The 16,467-nt window shown below is 36.4% G+C and overlaps 2 protein-coding genes across 2 annotated transcripts; one reads left to right on the top strand and one right to left on the bottom strand.

Moving 5' to 3' along the window:
• The first annotated feature begins 1,055 nt into the window (after positions 1-1,055).
• Positions 1,056-2,782, top strand: BCIN_05g08390 (hypothetical protein). Its single transcript, XM_024693254.1, has 4 exons — positions 1,056-1,634; positions 1,697-1,778; positions 1,829-2,186; positions 2,243-2,782. The coding sequence occupies exons 1-4, from the start codon at positions 1,209-1,211 to the stop codon at positions 2,421-2,423; spliced, it is 1,047 nt and encodes a 348-aa protein (XP_024549040.1). The 5' UTR covers positions 1,056-1,208; the 3' UTR covers positions 2,424-2,782.
• Positions 2,783-5,182: 2,400 nt separating this feature from the next.
• Bcpks21 lies at positions 5,183-13,841 on the bottom strand. Its single transcript, XM_024693255.1, has 10 exons — positions 13,321-13,841; positions 13,124-13,268; positions 12,805-13,073; positions 12,390-12,753; positions 12,110-12,336; positions 11,483-12,050; positions 11,273-11,432; positions 6,619-11,221; positions 6,249-6,569; positions 5,183-6,197 (listed from the first exon to the last, which is right to left on the bottom strand). The coding sequence occupies exons 1-10, from the start codon at positions 13,510-13,512 to the stop codon at positions 5,331-5,333; spliced, it is 7,716 nt and encodes a 2,571-aa protein (XP_024549041.1). The 5' UTR covers positions 13,513-13,841; the 3' UTR covers positions 5,183-5,330.
• Positions 13,842-16,467: the final 2,626 nt, after the last annotated feature.

Genomic DNA, 16,467 nt, shown 5'->3' on the forward strand with positions numbered 1-16,467 from the left:
GGTATCTAGATGCCTGCGGATTCTATTATTGCCAATAATAAAGTCCACTCGTTATTTACTACAGCTCTACATCTCCATTAGCTTATTTGGCTATAGCCCCAATCCTTCTAGATTTACGAGAGACCGTTGCTTTTGGTTTGCGATGCGAATTATACTAATACTTAGGGGCTTAGTCGCTTTGCTTGAAGATAAATCGATATACGATATCTACTATAGTGACTATCCAGATGACTTTAGGTCATTTACGTATATACGATACTAGGCCACTTATACCAGCCACTTTCTAAAATCACACTAAAAATAGTCATTTTGCTATATTTTCAATTAAATGCTTTTAGAATCAATTGAATTTTGGTTAATATTTTTATTGTAGATGAAAGAATCTAAATATCTAAATTTTATTTATTAAAAAATGTTATTTTGTTGTGATTTATATGATTGAAAACCCTTTTTTTTTTTCCAAAATTTCGCTTATTTTACTAGTAAATTTCTTGATTTTTAAGAAATTCATAAAATCTCAACTTTAGACTAATAATTTTTATTAAATAAAAAACTCAGAAAATCAATCCTCTTATTTCTATGAAATTTCTATTAAAAATATTTGAAATAATTAAAAAATACTTCTAAAAAGTTTAATGGAATTATAATAAATTGAAAGTGTTTTTATTGAATTTTGGTGTATTTTCGATGATAGGCTAATATAAGTGTCTAGTGACTGTATCTAGACAAATTCAAATGTCAACAAAATTTCGAGTTTGATATGATTTGGAAGTGATTCATTTGATGATGTAATTTGTTCGATGATGAATCAGGTTATTCTTTTGGAAACGAAAAGCATACTTTGACAGATGAAAGTTTTACAAACTTGAGCGGCGTCGTTTGCTACTTCGTTATTTTTAAAGTGGAGAGATTCGAAAGTTCCGTCATAGCGGCGGACAAAACACCCCTAGTATCGACACTAATTGCCCCCGAACAACATGTGTCTTAGACATTGGTAATCAGAAAGAACAGAATGCTTACTTATGTCAAGAGTTTTTGTATTAGCGCCTGCACACGTTTACAATATTTCACCGTGGTCTTTCGCCATGACGCCAAGTCTCTTTCCAGACTTTCAAGGTATATAAGGTAGGCAGGCCCCTCGCTGGTTTTGGAATGTATATACAACGCCTTCCTCGAAAAGCCATAGCCTCTAATCAATAATACTCAACATGGCAGCGCTCCCCAAAACTTACAAGGCCTTCCGTCGTACGGTTGATACCACTCCCACCACACTCGAGCAGACTACCGAGGAGATTCCGGCAACACTCAGTCCAAATGATGTCCTAATCAAGATTCATGCAGTATCTTTGAACTACAGAGATGTAGCAATGATGCATGGCAAGTACCCAGTCGAGGTCATAGATCACGGGGTCCCCGCCAGTGATTGCGCAGCAGAAGTCATGAAAGTTGGTTCCAATGTCCATGACTTCAAAGTTGGGGACCGAGTTGCTCCAATCTTTGACAACAATAACTTCGACAGTACAAGAGATGAAAATTCAGTCTTGGGAGGTGATATCGACGGCGTTTTGCGAGAATACGCCGTGTTCCATCAGGACGTGCTATTTCACCTTCCAAAGCATCTTTCATGGGAGGAGGTGAGCTGAGATGCTGTTTCTGCGAGCACATTTGGACATTGCTGAACTCTTATCCTATTCAGGCTTCAACTATCACCTGCGCCGGTGTGACTGCATGGAATGCTCTAGATATGCCGAGAAACAAAGGCACCGCTCTTCTCCAAGGTAATATTCAATTCTATCCTGGGTCAACAGAATTAATAAGAGGTGAAAAGGCACTGGCGGAGTAAGCTCTTTTGCATTGTTAATATGCTTGGGCGCAGGTATCAAACCCATCATTACTTCTTCCTCGGATAAAAAGCTCGACATCGCAAAAGCAGTTGGAGAAGCGGGCGAGGTCGAGACAATCAACTATCGAACGTATCCCAAGTGGGAAGAAGAGGCCCTCAAGCTCACGAATGGTCGCGGAGTTGACATTGTGGTTGATAATGTGGGCCCGACACAAGCTGCTCAGAGTCTCACTGCTCTCGCAAGAAGGGGCGTGCTTTCTTTGGTTGGGTTTCTAGGCGGGTTCAAAGCGGAGCAGATCCCAGATTTGTTCTCTCCAACCCTGCATAAATCCTTGGTTATAAGGTACGTTAAACGTAAACCCAGACTTAGTCATCGCAAGTACCAATTGATATCTTTAGGGGAATAGCGGTTGGCGACAAGAAAGACCACCAAGACCTTTGCGGCTTCTTAGAATTGAAGAAAATCAGTTTGAAAGGGATTGTAGATCCCGGCGTGTTTTCGTTCAAAGACTCTCAGGCTGCATTTGACGCGCTCTATGATGGAACCAAGCACCAGGGTAAAATTGTTATTAGGATCTAGGCTAAAGCTTGTTCTTCATAATATGCTTAAGAGTGCTGTAGATACAGTCGTGAGTTTCTCTGGAAAGTCAGTACTCTAAGTTGTCTTCACCAGACGATGATGACCACAGTCGTCAAACAATTTCCATTAGCCTAAATCCCGGTCCAATCGTCATTCTTTATTCCCTCCCTCTTTGCAAAGCTCGTCGCAGTCCCATAGTTTTACTCAACTTCAATGTCATCTCATGCTCTCAAACTCTTCTTTTAAGATCATGTTTCATCAAATTAATATCTAAGGTTAATCGCAAGTGGAAAGAACTTTAGAATTGAAAGAAAGAATAATATTATTAGATTTTTTAAACTGAATCTAATTCAATCCTATAAAAAAGTGTTTGGAGAGTACTTTAAGATTAACAAATATATCAAAACATCAAAATTAAGTAATGTAATAAATCTCCTACTAATGACAAGATTGCATTAACACATACTACTAGTAGTATTAATATCATCAACGCTATTCGATTCAATAATAATCATCGGAATGTATTTCAAAAATTCCACGTATACTATTGAAGTGGAGTATATTCAAGATACGAAAAACACTAATTAAAACACTAGTAGGCACTACTCATAACAAGTACGAATTAGGTTTAGATATAAGATAAAAGAATATATTTATAAAAGTAGGCCCGTTTTGTACTTACTATAAGAACTTACTATCAGCTATAAGCTCTATAACAGCAAAGTTAATATTATCATGAAAAGAAATTAAATATAAATCTTTATATAAATTTTTATTACATACATTATAATAATCGGCAAATTACTCTCATGCCCTAAAATTCAGAAATAATTTACTCTCATACTCCTTAGATTCTATAATAAAGTAATTTGTAATTTTTGTATCTTCTTTAAATATAGAATCTAATCTTAAAAGGTTAGAATCTATTCATTTGATTATAGAATCTATTATAGAATCCAAGAGGTATAAGAATAATTCTGTTTCAAATTTTAGGACATGAGAGTAGTTAAATAATATTCGAGGGGCATGAGAGTAATTTGTCATATAAAAATAATATATCCCCTTCATTATTAACGAAATAATTATTTTATTAATAATAAATAAAATGGATATTTTTTGTGATTTGTTTAATATTGAATCTTAATAGAAAAAAAAAAGAAAATGAAGGTTTTAAAGGGTTTTAAAGATTTCAGACAATTTTGAATATTAAAATTAAAGGAAAGATAGATGAAAAAGAAGGGTAGTAAGTATAAAAGTTAAAAAAAAAATTATAAAGTAAATAAAAATTATTAATTGAAAGTTTAAAACAAATAAGAAACAAATCACTTATATTATTTTTAACTTTTTTTAGTTAAAGGTTTTACTATTATACTATACTATATAAATTTAATTTCTATATTTATATTAAAATCGATTAATAATAGGTTTCAATATAAAAAAACTATTCATTTAAAAATAATTATTTCAAAATGAAATTCAAAAAATTCACTAAATCCTTTTGAAATAAAATTCTCTCATCATATACATGTGAAATTCCATAATAGGTATAGTAAATCAATCACTAATATATTACTAATATGCTATATTATTATTATATAATATATGAATAATATAATATTATATTATATATATAATAATATCATAATATAGTTATATCTCTTGTCAGATTGATTTATAATGAAATAGAATGAAATGGAACCGAATGGAAGCATATGAAAGATCATCGATAAATCGATTGAATCTGATTGGATACGCTTTCTTTTTATTATATAAAATGATTCTATAAGATACGATTTAAATCGATCTTATCTATAAGCATAGAAGGTATTAGATTTCATTATAAACTATATAAACCTAGGATATTCTTTAAAGAAAACCTAGAAAAATAAGCAAATTCGTTCTTATTTAGTTTCAATATACAATTTGACTTCAATTCACTATATATTCGATTTGTCCCTTATAAGCTAAACTCAACTAAGTCTTTCACATTCACTTTTATTATAATATTTATTATCATTTATTATAATATAATTTTTCACCTCCTACAATACAAAAATAAAATTTATTATTATCATATATGATTATTATTATTGATTTAATAATATAATTAGAAATAAGTAATTAGTATATACTTTCCTTTAAAAAGTATATAAGACATTAACTTATTTGAATTTGAAAAAGAAAATTGGAAAAAGCTTATAACAATTTATCAATTAATATATAATCCAAAATAGGTTGAAGTTTCAGATTTTATAGAAATTAAAGAGAATTAGAAGAAAATTTAGATTTCATAAAGTTTTATTTAAGTTATTTATGAAGTTAATATCTTTATTAAATTAGTATCTCATATGAGATTTCAAGAATCTATTAGATTTGTACGGAAATTTATTTTCTTCTAATTATATTATTACTAGTTATTAAATCATTAGAGATTAAAGAAAGATAGTTAGCTAGAGTAGTAAGATTTATAAGATAGCTTAAAAGAGGGGTGGCCTAAAAGTGAGGTACTAAACTTACTAGCGCGCTTACTTTTTATTTATTTTCGTTTATTTCAATTGTGTACATGAATAATCGAATTCGTTTTTTCTCTTCTCTTATTTATTATCTATTTTATGCTATAGTAAAGTAGAATGATTGCTCGAGGTAAATGAAGTAACGGTAATCACTAGTAGCTTAATTGAAAATGAAATAAGTTATCGGAACGAATGTTTGAACAAAATAATAGTTTGGATATTTCTTAATATCTCAGAAAAATTAAGTAAAGAGATAGTATTCAAGAAGCAAAAGGGGAGACTTAGTTACTGATTATGAATATTCATTCTATAACCCCTAAAGCTTTTCAAGTCTCAGTGTTTCCAAAAAGAAAAATCGAGATTATAAGATATAATCGAAAGACAATCCTCTAATTTACTTCAAATTATAAGTCTCTGCTAAAATTGACTCCACTAGCTTACTTTTACTTGCAACCAAAAAACCAATTTTCTGGAATGTTATCTCTCCTAAGATCTCAAAAATCGCAACATCAGCGTCCAGCTTCTGGCTAAACCAATTTCTCAGCTCAACAGCGATTAGCGAATCTACCCCATAGATATACATGGGCTGAGAGGGATCTAGATTCTTTAGAGGAATGGCCAGCGCAACAGTTAATTTTTCCATCAATGCATTAGTAATAATGCTAGCCGCTTCCACTCGAGAATTCACGCCATGTAATTGGCTGGCCACGTCAGAGATCGCACCTTCTTTCATGTCTTTTCTCCCTTTTCCGTTGATATTCCATGTTCCCTTGAATTTTGGGAGTTTCATCACGGTGGGAATGTCAATGCCCCGTGCCTTTATCGACAAAGGGGTGTCGATACCAACAATGATCTGGGACTTCAATGGAGTCTTCGGTACACTCAAGAACGCATCACAGTGATGTTCAAGCAAAGCAGACAACTCTTTTTGCTTTATACCAACTAGGTATCCAGTACCAAGTAGCGCAGTCCTCACCGCCATGTTGTCTCTCAAAACGCCATCGTCTATCATAACACCTAGGTTAAAGGTCGTAGCTTTCTCGCCGATCTTATTGCGGTAATGTACTAATGCATCTTGGTAGGCACAAGCGGCGCTATAGTTTACAGACGCTGTCCCACCAATAGCACCAAAGATGGAAGAGTACACAATAAAGTGATCCAAGCCTTTTGGAAGGAGAGTATGTAAGTTCCAGGTTCCGGAAACTTTGCAGTCGCTTGCTTCTCTCCAGTCCGAGTAGGACATGTTTTCGAAAACACTACTCTGCCACTTTCATTAGCATTTGTGTCTAATAGATACATAACCAAGACTCACTCTTAATACCATGGCGGATTGTATACACCCCTTAATAAGCGGCATTGTTCTACGTATACAATTTAGAACCAACTCGAGGGATTTGAAATCAGCGATATCGCATTGAGGTATTTCTACCCGTACCCCTTGAGCCTGTAGTTTGGCAACGCATTGTGATGCCTCTTCTGATGTGGGTCCATATCGTGAAAGCAAGACTAGATTTTTTGCCCCTCGGTCCGCCATCCATTGTGCAGTACTTCGTCCAATACCACCAAGTCCTCCGGCGATAATGTAGGTTGCGTTTTCTGAAAAAGTCCAGTTAAGTGGTTTTCTAAGGGAAGTCTACTCTAGTGAGATAAATCCATTTATGGGCGAATGTGTTTTAACTTACCTTGATTACATCATGTTCCCGGACTTGAATGACTGTCTTACCCGAGTTTCTCCCGCTTTGTAGGTACCTAAAAGCCTTTTCAATCTCTCCAATTCCATAAACTTGGATAGGTTGCGGTGGTCGGATCTTATTGTCGGAAAGTAGAGTAGTGATACTTCTTTGAAGATCTATGAGGAGTCCGGGTCGATATTTCTGGGCCTCGTTCAAATCAATGGCATGAAAAGAGGCATTTCTAGAGAATGGAAGCATGGGTAGGTTTCCATTCGCTAAGATATCTTTCTTGCCAATTTCGAGAAATCGTCCAAATGGCGCTATGCATTGCCATGTATCCACGAGAAGGTCGCCGCTGAGCGAGTTCAAGATAACATCGACGCCGCCATGATCACCAGTCATTCTTTTGATGCCATTGACGAATATAGAATCGCGACTATAGAAAATGTGATCCACCGGTATTTGATACAGACTAATAAGCAAGTTCTTCTTCGACTCAGATCCCACAGTCACAAAAATCTCAGCGCCCAGGAGTTTCGCTACCTGAATCGCAGCTTGACCTGTTCCACCCGCTGCAGAATGTATCAGAACCGATTCGTGTTTCTTCAATTGAGCTACATGCATAAGAGCGTAGTATGCTGTCATAAATACCACCGGGATCGCGGCCGCTTCAATAAAAGACATTTTATCGGGGATAGGAATAACATTACTCGTCTTGCAACGAGCATAGGTTTGATAAGTTCCACTTGTGCTTGCACACACTCTATCACCTATCTTCCATTCAGTTGCACGGCATCCAGTGCGAGAAACGGTACCCGAGCACTCGAAACCGAAGCTCGTGCTTGGTATCCTCCCCAGTGCGATTAGACAGTCTCTGAAATTAACACCACTGGCTTCAACTTTGATCTCGATTACGTCTGCGGCTAGATCCCTATCCGAAGTACCATCCTGAATGAACTCGAGCGTGTCTAGTAGACCAGGAGTCTTGATACTGAGAGCGACAGGAGGTGCGGTGGAAAATTCACAGTCCCGGCGTAATATTTCGTCTGCTGTAGTAGCAAGCTTCTGATTCATGTAGTCTGCATCAACCACTCTGTCGATGCAAATCATACCATTGCGTTCTACATATTCCTGCTCGTAGTCGTTCACACTTTCATTGAAGGATTTTCGGTAGACCTCGAAAACTTTGTTCGCGAGATGCGTTGCGTGGGTCGAGGAAGTCTCGAATGAGAGAGAGATAAATTTGAGCCTTAGGTTTTCCATTCGCAGTGCTCGGAAAACACCTTGAACGAGAGCATAATCTGGCGAATCAGGCCTGTCTCCTCCGCCCCTGCAAGCCCATAGAATATTCTCAAAAGTCAAAACCATTGTTTTGAGTTCTTCAAACTCGGACTCGGTCATTTCTCGAAAAAAAGGCCTGTCAAGTTCCAAAAGAACAATAACAAATGGCTGGTTTTCTTTGAAATTGATGGCCTCACTGAGGGTTGCCGAAACAATATCTGTGGTTCCTAAAGATTGTAATTTCTCACGCAGTATTTCGTAAGTTTTAATTTGTAAATTGGATTTCGGATCGAGTATAGCAATCGTAGAAGGGAGCGGGTTTGTGTTTGTGAAATCGTCACAAGATGTGGATACTAGTACACTATGTTCATGGCATTCATTCTCATCATAGTCTTTGAAGTTGAAGTCAATACCAGAAAACCCAGTATTCTTTAGTACTTCATCCCATACCTCATCTGAGATACCAGCACTCAAAGTACGATACTTGTCGTTAAAGCGCCACCATCCAGGGAGCAGACCAAACGCGAAATTTGTGCGGACAACCTCTGGAACTGTCAATTCAAAAAGTAAAAGCTTTCCTCCTGGTTTCAACAATTTTCTGACATTCTTCATCGTAATTTCGAGGTCCTGAGTTGCGTGAAGAACATTGTCTGCAATTATACAATCATAGCTCCCGGCTTCAAATCCTTGATGTGCTGGATCTTTCTCGATATCCAGTACTTTGAAAGTAACCATGTCGGAAAAATTCTCGAATAAAGGAGCTGAACCTTCGAAGAAACCAGCAGAAATATCTGTGTATGTATAGTGAGCAAATCGAGGAGTACCAACACGAGGATTACGAGCGCCGTTCTGTGCAAGAACATCCAGAAGATAGTTTGTAATACCCCCCGTGCCGGCCCCAATCTCCAATATGTTCATGTCCGGATGCTTGTGGACGAGAGTGTCGAGATACGCGAGAGTTTTGAATAAGCTATTGGTAGATCTATTTAGCTCTCTATAATACTCTTTCGCTAATGGTTCCTTGAACATGATTTCAAGAGCATCGATCTTCCCCGTGAGAATTTCGTGAAGATTCTTTGCGAGTATCGCATAAAGTTTCCCTCTCGCATTTGTATGGTTCAGACGGTTCAAAAGTTTTTCGTAGAATGCATCGTCATCTATATGCTCTCTTATATTGACCAACCCGTTGCGCATATCTGAATTGAAAAGCTTGCTTTTTTCGTATTGCATCCATTCGAAGTATTTACTGTGGTGGGGCTTCAGCTCAGCAACTTCAGAGTCGGTTAGCTGATTCAATGTTCTCAGGATACAGAGATACAAAAGCAACTTGACATCATGATCCAGTTTGAAAGGAGCAGGCTGAGTACCGTATGAAGAGGAAACATATTGAATTAACTCGTTCTTGGAAAGGAGGTCAATATCCGGCCTGTAATCAAAATTCCAGGAGATATGCCGATCCTGTGTATCACCTGACTTTTCCGACTGCTCTAAGATCTTGCCTTCCAGTCCATCGATAATTATCAAAGGGTTGGATGCTTCTTTATCAAATGCCACGGCATCTATCAGAGTGGTTGTCGAACCATTCATTGCAGACTTTGCGTACGCAGGCATCATGGATGAATCGGGAACGTTGATCTTTCCTTCGGCGATCCATAATTTGCGAAGCCCAACTATTACACTCGGATTTATCTTCGTAGCCTTTCCCACCAAACCTAATAGACCTAGCTGAAACAGTCCATCAAGTGAGGTAGGATGAATGGTGAAAGTTGTTTGTTGGAGTTCTCTTTTTTTCAATTTCCAACTATCGAGTGTAATCTCACCAAAGCACTCCATGTTCTGACCATATGCACCACTTAGGATAGTCTGATGAGAGGATCCAAAATTAATTCCATTTTCTTTCAGGATCGGGTAGAACCTTTCCATATCCACTTCTTGGCAGCTGGATGCGCGGATACGCAAGAGTTCCATTCGATGATATTCATCATTCAAGTAGTGTTCCACTCCATTGTCAACCTCATTTTCAACCTCCATATGGGTTACTCGGACTTGTCCTCGACATAACTCGACCCAGTCTTTGTTCTCGGGAGTGTATATTCGGAAGTCTGACCAGGTTATTTCTCGGTCAGAAGCAAGTCCGCATGGTCGAAAGTAAAATTCCATTTCGGCTCCATCTAAATCGGAAGGAATGGTGAACGCCCGTGACACGACGAAGTCTCGAATAATGAAACCAGAAATGGGTTTATTAGATCTCAATTTAGCCATTGTCTTCGCTGCTTCTATTGCCATAACAAGCATAGCAGATGCGGGAAGAATGCATGCATTAGATATATTGTGATCCTCGATCCAAGGATCCTCTGAGAGTCTAATTCGGCGTCTCCATTTGGCTTCCTGTGGGTTCCAGTCTGGTACTGGAGTCCCAAGGAAGTCATTGCGAGGAATTTTGCGAAATCTATGACCTTCACTGATGTGAGATTCACGCCAGTATGATCTTGAATGGTCAAAAGAATACTCTGGCAAGTCTGTTAGCGGAGTTAGGGAACAAGTTCCCTTAGAATTCTGATCGTTCAAAGCTTGAATATTTAGGCTATGACCACGACAATAAAGATTCCCAAGTGCTTCAAACATCGAAGTAGTTGCATCAACATTGCGTATCAGGACGGAATGATATTCTATAGCCGGAGCCTTGCCCAATTGTTTGAAGGTGTCCTTTAAAGGCCCTTGTAATACTGAGTGTGGTCCAATTTCCAGCACATCATTGAAACTGTCTTTTAAATTATCGTACGGAATCATTATGTCTTCCGGTATGCATAATGAAGTAGCACAAGTAACTGCATCGAGAAATCTCACCGGGGATATCATATTCTTAACCCAATAGCTTGATTGAAGTAGCTCCTCACTGCTGACCACTTTTCCTGTAACTGAAGAAATCATGAGGGTAGGTCTTGTGGGTTCCCGTGCAGACAAGCTACTTAATTGCTCCGAATATGCTGAAGCCACAGAATTCATGTGGTTGGAATGATATGCGACACCAACCAACAATTTCCGGGAGAAGATACTTTCTTTTCCGAGAGTCTCACGGAGGTAGTTTATATGTTCGATGTCACCTGTAATGGTGACATTACTAGGACTATTGATGCATCCTATTATAATCCCAGAGTATCCAAATTTGGCTTTGACGTTGGCGAGGTACGGCAGGACTTCTTGTGCAGATAGACCAACTGAAAGCATTCCGCCTTGAATACTTTTATCTTCAGCTATTTCAGACGATAGCAACCCTCTATGATAAGCGATACTCATAGCAGAGCGTTTATCTAGAGCACCGATACTATATCTATTCTTCTTGTAAGCATGTGGTGATATCTTTGGAAGAGAGGATGATTACGCAGCAGCTATCTCGCCGGATGAATGTCCAAATACCACAGAAGGTCGAAGTCCAAAACTCTCTAAAAGATCAACTAAAGCGATTTGTATTGCAGTACAAATCGGCTGGCTAAATTCTGGTCTATTCACTCTGGAAGTTTTTTCATCCCGTGAAAGCTCGGCTGAAATGGAGTAAGCTTGCATTTGTGAAAGAAGCACTGGAAGATCATACCTTGGAGTGACCACAAACATCCCATCTCCTCAAGAAGCTCAGATATCTCTATAAGACTTTGTCTAAAAACGTTGGACTGAATTCCCCGAGACATAGCATACCATTGAGCGCCTTGTCCTGTAAAACAGAATGCAAGATGTGGCTGAGATATGGCACGTATGGCATGTGAAAACTTGATCCCAGTTATCAAATCGTTCCCGGAGTTGAATGTTGCAAATGATCTCCATAAGAAAGCGCTTCTTCGGTTACTCAACGTGTAGCTAAGCCTGTTCATGTATGAATCGCTAAAATCGTCTTTGCTCATTCGGGACCAATGCATGTTGTATGCCGATTCGAGTCGTTTGACGCCATTCTCGTCTTGAGATGAGAACACTAAAATTCTCCGAACGTTATAGCTCAAATCCAAATTTACGTTCATCTGTTTGTGAATAAGAACCTCTTCTCGAAGTTTGAGATGACCAATCGCATCCTCCATTATCACGTGGGCATTTGTGCCTCCAAATCCGAATGAGTTGATTGACAGACGACATAAGCCATCTGATGGCCATGGTATGAGGCTTTTTGGAAACTAAAAATCGTTGAGTAAGTCTTAGTTCGACCTGCAACAGTATCAATTAATGAAAATACCTTTAGATGTGGATGCTCTGCTGCGATAGAATGGTTGACATTTTCGAGTCCTGCGATTCCTGGAATCATCCTATGTTCAAGCATTAAAACGCTCTTAATGAGACCTGCTAAACCACTGGTGCCCTCCAGATGACCGATGTTCGATTTGATGGTTCCTAAATATAAAGGAGAATCAGCGGAGCGAGCGTGACTGAATGCGTCAGCAATGGCTCCTGCCTCTATTGGATCTATATTCGATTGCATTAGTATTCTTTCCTTCATGGCCATGTATTTCACATACCTCCGACAGGTGTTCCCGTGCCATGTGCCTCCACATAGTGCGTCTGGCTCATGTCCAAACCAGCTTTATCATACACATCTCGAATGAGCTGCGCTTGGCTACTTCTACTTGGTTGAACAATACCTGGCGTTCGTCCGTCTTGGTTTGTTCCTGTTGCTCGAATGACAGCTCGTATTGTATCGTTGTTCTCAAGTGCATCACTCAAACGCTTCACTATCAACACCCCAAACCCTTCGCCACGACCATACCCATTCGCTTTCTCATCAAAACTCCAGCATCTTCCATCTGGTGATAGAAATTTCTGGTTGTTTAATGACATAGCTATATCTGGACTTAAAAACAAATTTGAACCAGCTACAATAACCTAAAATTCTCTTTAGACCATTATAAATTCATAAAATTCTTATCGACATACCATTTCGGATTCATTATTTCGTAGCTTCTGACATGCGGTGTGAAATGCGACGAGAGTACTAGAACAAGCTGTGTCCATGTTGATGGACTCACCACGTAAGTCAAAGCACCAGCTGATCCGATTAGCAAGCATATTGGTTGACACAGAGCTTTCTGAATACTGGCCACCAAATTGAGGGTCTTTGGTAAAGAAAGATTTGTAGTCATCTCCAAAGCTCCCCGTGTATACAGATGTATTTGAATTGGCTATTTTATTTATTGGTATCCCCGCTATATAGATTATCAGTGTTGTTTTAATATAGTGGCTGTTAAAAAAATACCATTTTCTAGCGCTCGATAAGTTACTTCGAGCAATATACGAGATTGAGGGTCAATCTCTGCCGCTTCATTAGGCCCGATTGTGAAAAATGGAGCATCGAATGCGCCTAGATCGCCATCCACAAAATGTGCACCTTTCAGAGGAAACTATACGTTTTTAGTAACTGTTATTTTCTGCAGGGGTTGACAACTCATTCACGCTGTTCAATCTTCCAGTATCTGGGTCGTAAATACCGTCAAAGTTTAACCGGCTCTTAGGGAATGGTGACCAGGCTGATCGATTGCTAGCTAGCCCCTCCCAGAGGGATTCAGCAGTTTCCATGCCTTGAGGAAACTTAAATGATAGGCCGATAATGGCTAATGGCTCGATTTTAGGGGAATACTCAGCCATGATTGAAACAGCCCTTTCTTGAACTAAGTAGCTCTTGAAATTTCGATTTTGAATGCAAAAATAGGTATATTTAGCGATCAAATTAGAAGTATATACCGAGATAGGGAAAATTAATCGACCAAGTAGGGAAAGAAATGGATAGCAAACGGAAGATTGAAGTGAGACTTGGGCACGGAGAGAAGAAAGTAGAAGGGAAGCAGTGTTGGCAAATAAGGCGTTAACAATAATGCGGTTATAAGATTTGCAGAGTTGGAGTAAGAGATTGCTAAGATTTATATATTGAGAAATTTGACTGAAGATTTAGAGAAATAGAAGTATTGCCAAAGTGCTGTGAGTTATGTTGTTTGAATAGCGGTTTTACCTCCCAATATATATTCGTTCTGCCTTCCCTCGGTCATCAAAGAACTGAGGTCAACGTCATAGGTATAATAATTTGCTGTGAAATTACTTGATTTACAGAGATGCTAAGACTTAACACCTGTACAAAGTGCGTCTTATGCACCTCCAGCTCTCATTCGAGAGTCTGCAGAGCTAAATTATAGTCGTTTGATGGAGTTGTGGTAGTTGAAGAAGCAGAGGTGCCCAATCGCAATTTTTCACTTATCTGCGGTTTTTTGGCAGTTACATCATTGTATTGTGATCTCAAAAATAGTCTATAAAATAAGTGCCCGCAGAGTGGGTAACACCCTTGTCAAGGAAGTCGACCACCCTGATTTCTGGCCACCCTTGTTTTGGGCCACACTTTCACATCGAAAATCTCAAAAAGAATTCATTAAAAAATTATATGTATAAAATTCAAATTATTTTCAATTTAATTAGAAGCTTTTGAATTTTTAAAATTTTTCTGAATGAAGATTTGAAGCTTTAAAATATTAGTTTTTAAATCTATGTAAGAGTTATATACGAATTTGACACCTTTATGAAATCTTAAATAAATTCTTAATCACAATTATTGAAAGGAAATTATTTATCTTTCTAGGAATTTCAGCTTTAAATTAAATTTCTTTTCTTTTTTTAAAAAAAAAACTAATAATTATTAAAATATAACTTAGGTAGATAAAATAAAACTTTATAATTTCTTCTTTTATAGTTCGAAAATACAATCCAATTACTCTCTCTTACTTTGATCTCTATATTATGTATTTTAGCTTAAATACGTTTTTGTGTCTTATCTTCACTATATAGCAATTCACTACTAATTACTAAACATAGCTATTAAATTAACTATAATATATAAAAAACCTTTTCTTATATAATCTCTATAACTCTTAATTCTCTTATAATATATAAAAAATTATTAATCCTTTTAAATCTCTTATATCGAATATAATCGAGATTTATAATGAAAATTTACTATTTATTTTAATTAAAAAGTTAATAGAGATTTTATTAAAAGTTTACGTTTATATAGAATTTATATACAGACTCAAATATCGATATTTTAAAGTTTTAGATTCCTATTTAGAAAAACAATAAAAATCTAAGACTTTAATATATTACTAATATCAATATAAAGATTTAATAAATTTAATTTTATAAAATTAAATCATATTCTGATAGAGATATTAATAGGTTTAAAAAGTGATTTTTAATAAAAGAGTAGTCTAAAACAGGGGTGACTAGAAATTTAAGTAGTCGACTTAACTTACGAATTATCTATAGTTCTTAGAAATCTTATATTCGATATGTTTGACACGTGTGAACTATTATAAAACTCTCTTTCGAGCTTTCCGATCATATAGACTTGACTAATAATATATATAACGTAGTTTATTAATATACGAGTCATGTCATTATAAAAGTCACCTCATTTTATATACAAAATTCGTTTGTATATAACCGTGCACTTTCTTCATTTAATAATATAATTTTATAAAATCTGAAGTTATGAAATTTGATTATATAATTATTATGAAAATCTAATTGTTTTTTTTTTTGGAAATTCGAATTATTAAAGTAGTTATCAATGGAATAACTTTTTTATAATAAAAATCGTAATAATTTCCACTTGTTTCATAATATAATAAAAATACTGATATAAAAACTAGATTTTTAGAAAGATAAACTTTTATTATGATTTAAAATTCTTTTCTTTTTCGAAAATAATGATTAGTTATTAAAATAAGGATATTGAAAAAGACCTAATTTTAATGTATTTTCAAATGATTTATATAATGATATAACTCGTATGCTGATAAACTATATTATGATTTATTATTCATTTCTAATAATAGTAATCTTAATAAAATTCACTCAAAATTGATTCTTTAGATGAACTTAATAGCTTTTATAAATGATTGCAAATTATTATCTCGATATATCTCTTTCAAAACTTAATATTTCTATAAATAAATAATCAAATTTAATAATACTAAAGAATTTATAACCTTAGAAGACTTTTGAGTTGAATTATCTATAAATATAGATAATTTTCTATAGCCTACTCTAAAACACTACTTTCATTATAAAACAAACGAAAATATTCGTATCTACGAAGTGGCTCTCGGGCACCACCGGTATTGTCTTGAGAATCATGATGATAGCTGTCATATAGCGAATGCTGATATATTAGTCAAACTTAAAACACGTAGAAAGGTATAGATCGAAAATGATGATAGCAAGGCAAACAATTCATTCGGTGATGTCAACACGCTTCGGCTTAAGTATTAAACAGAAGCGCCCTCTAAGTTATTTTCACGGCAAAGAGAAATGCATTAGTGGTGAAGTCTCTTAGAGAGTGGGCTTTCAGAGTACCCCGCCCGCCACACGAAGCAAGGGATGTCGTGTTCTACGGACCTTCGGGTATCAATATAAGAATTAATATTATTCGAGGTTTTCACTGTATATTACAACCTGGACGATAACAAATTCAATATACATCAGCAATAACCACTATAATTTACACCCCGATTCGTTAAAATACCACCAAGCATAGATATCACATGTTTCGTACAA

Source organism: Botrytis cinerea, chromosome 5 (genome assembly GCF_000143535.2).
Source record: "Botrytis cinerea B05.10 chromosome 5, complete sequence".
Classification (NCBI taxonomy): Eukaryota; Fungi; Ascomycota; class Leotiomycetes; order Helotiales; family Sclerotiniaceae; genus Botrytis; species Botrytis cinerea.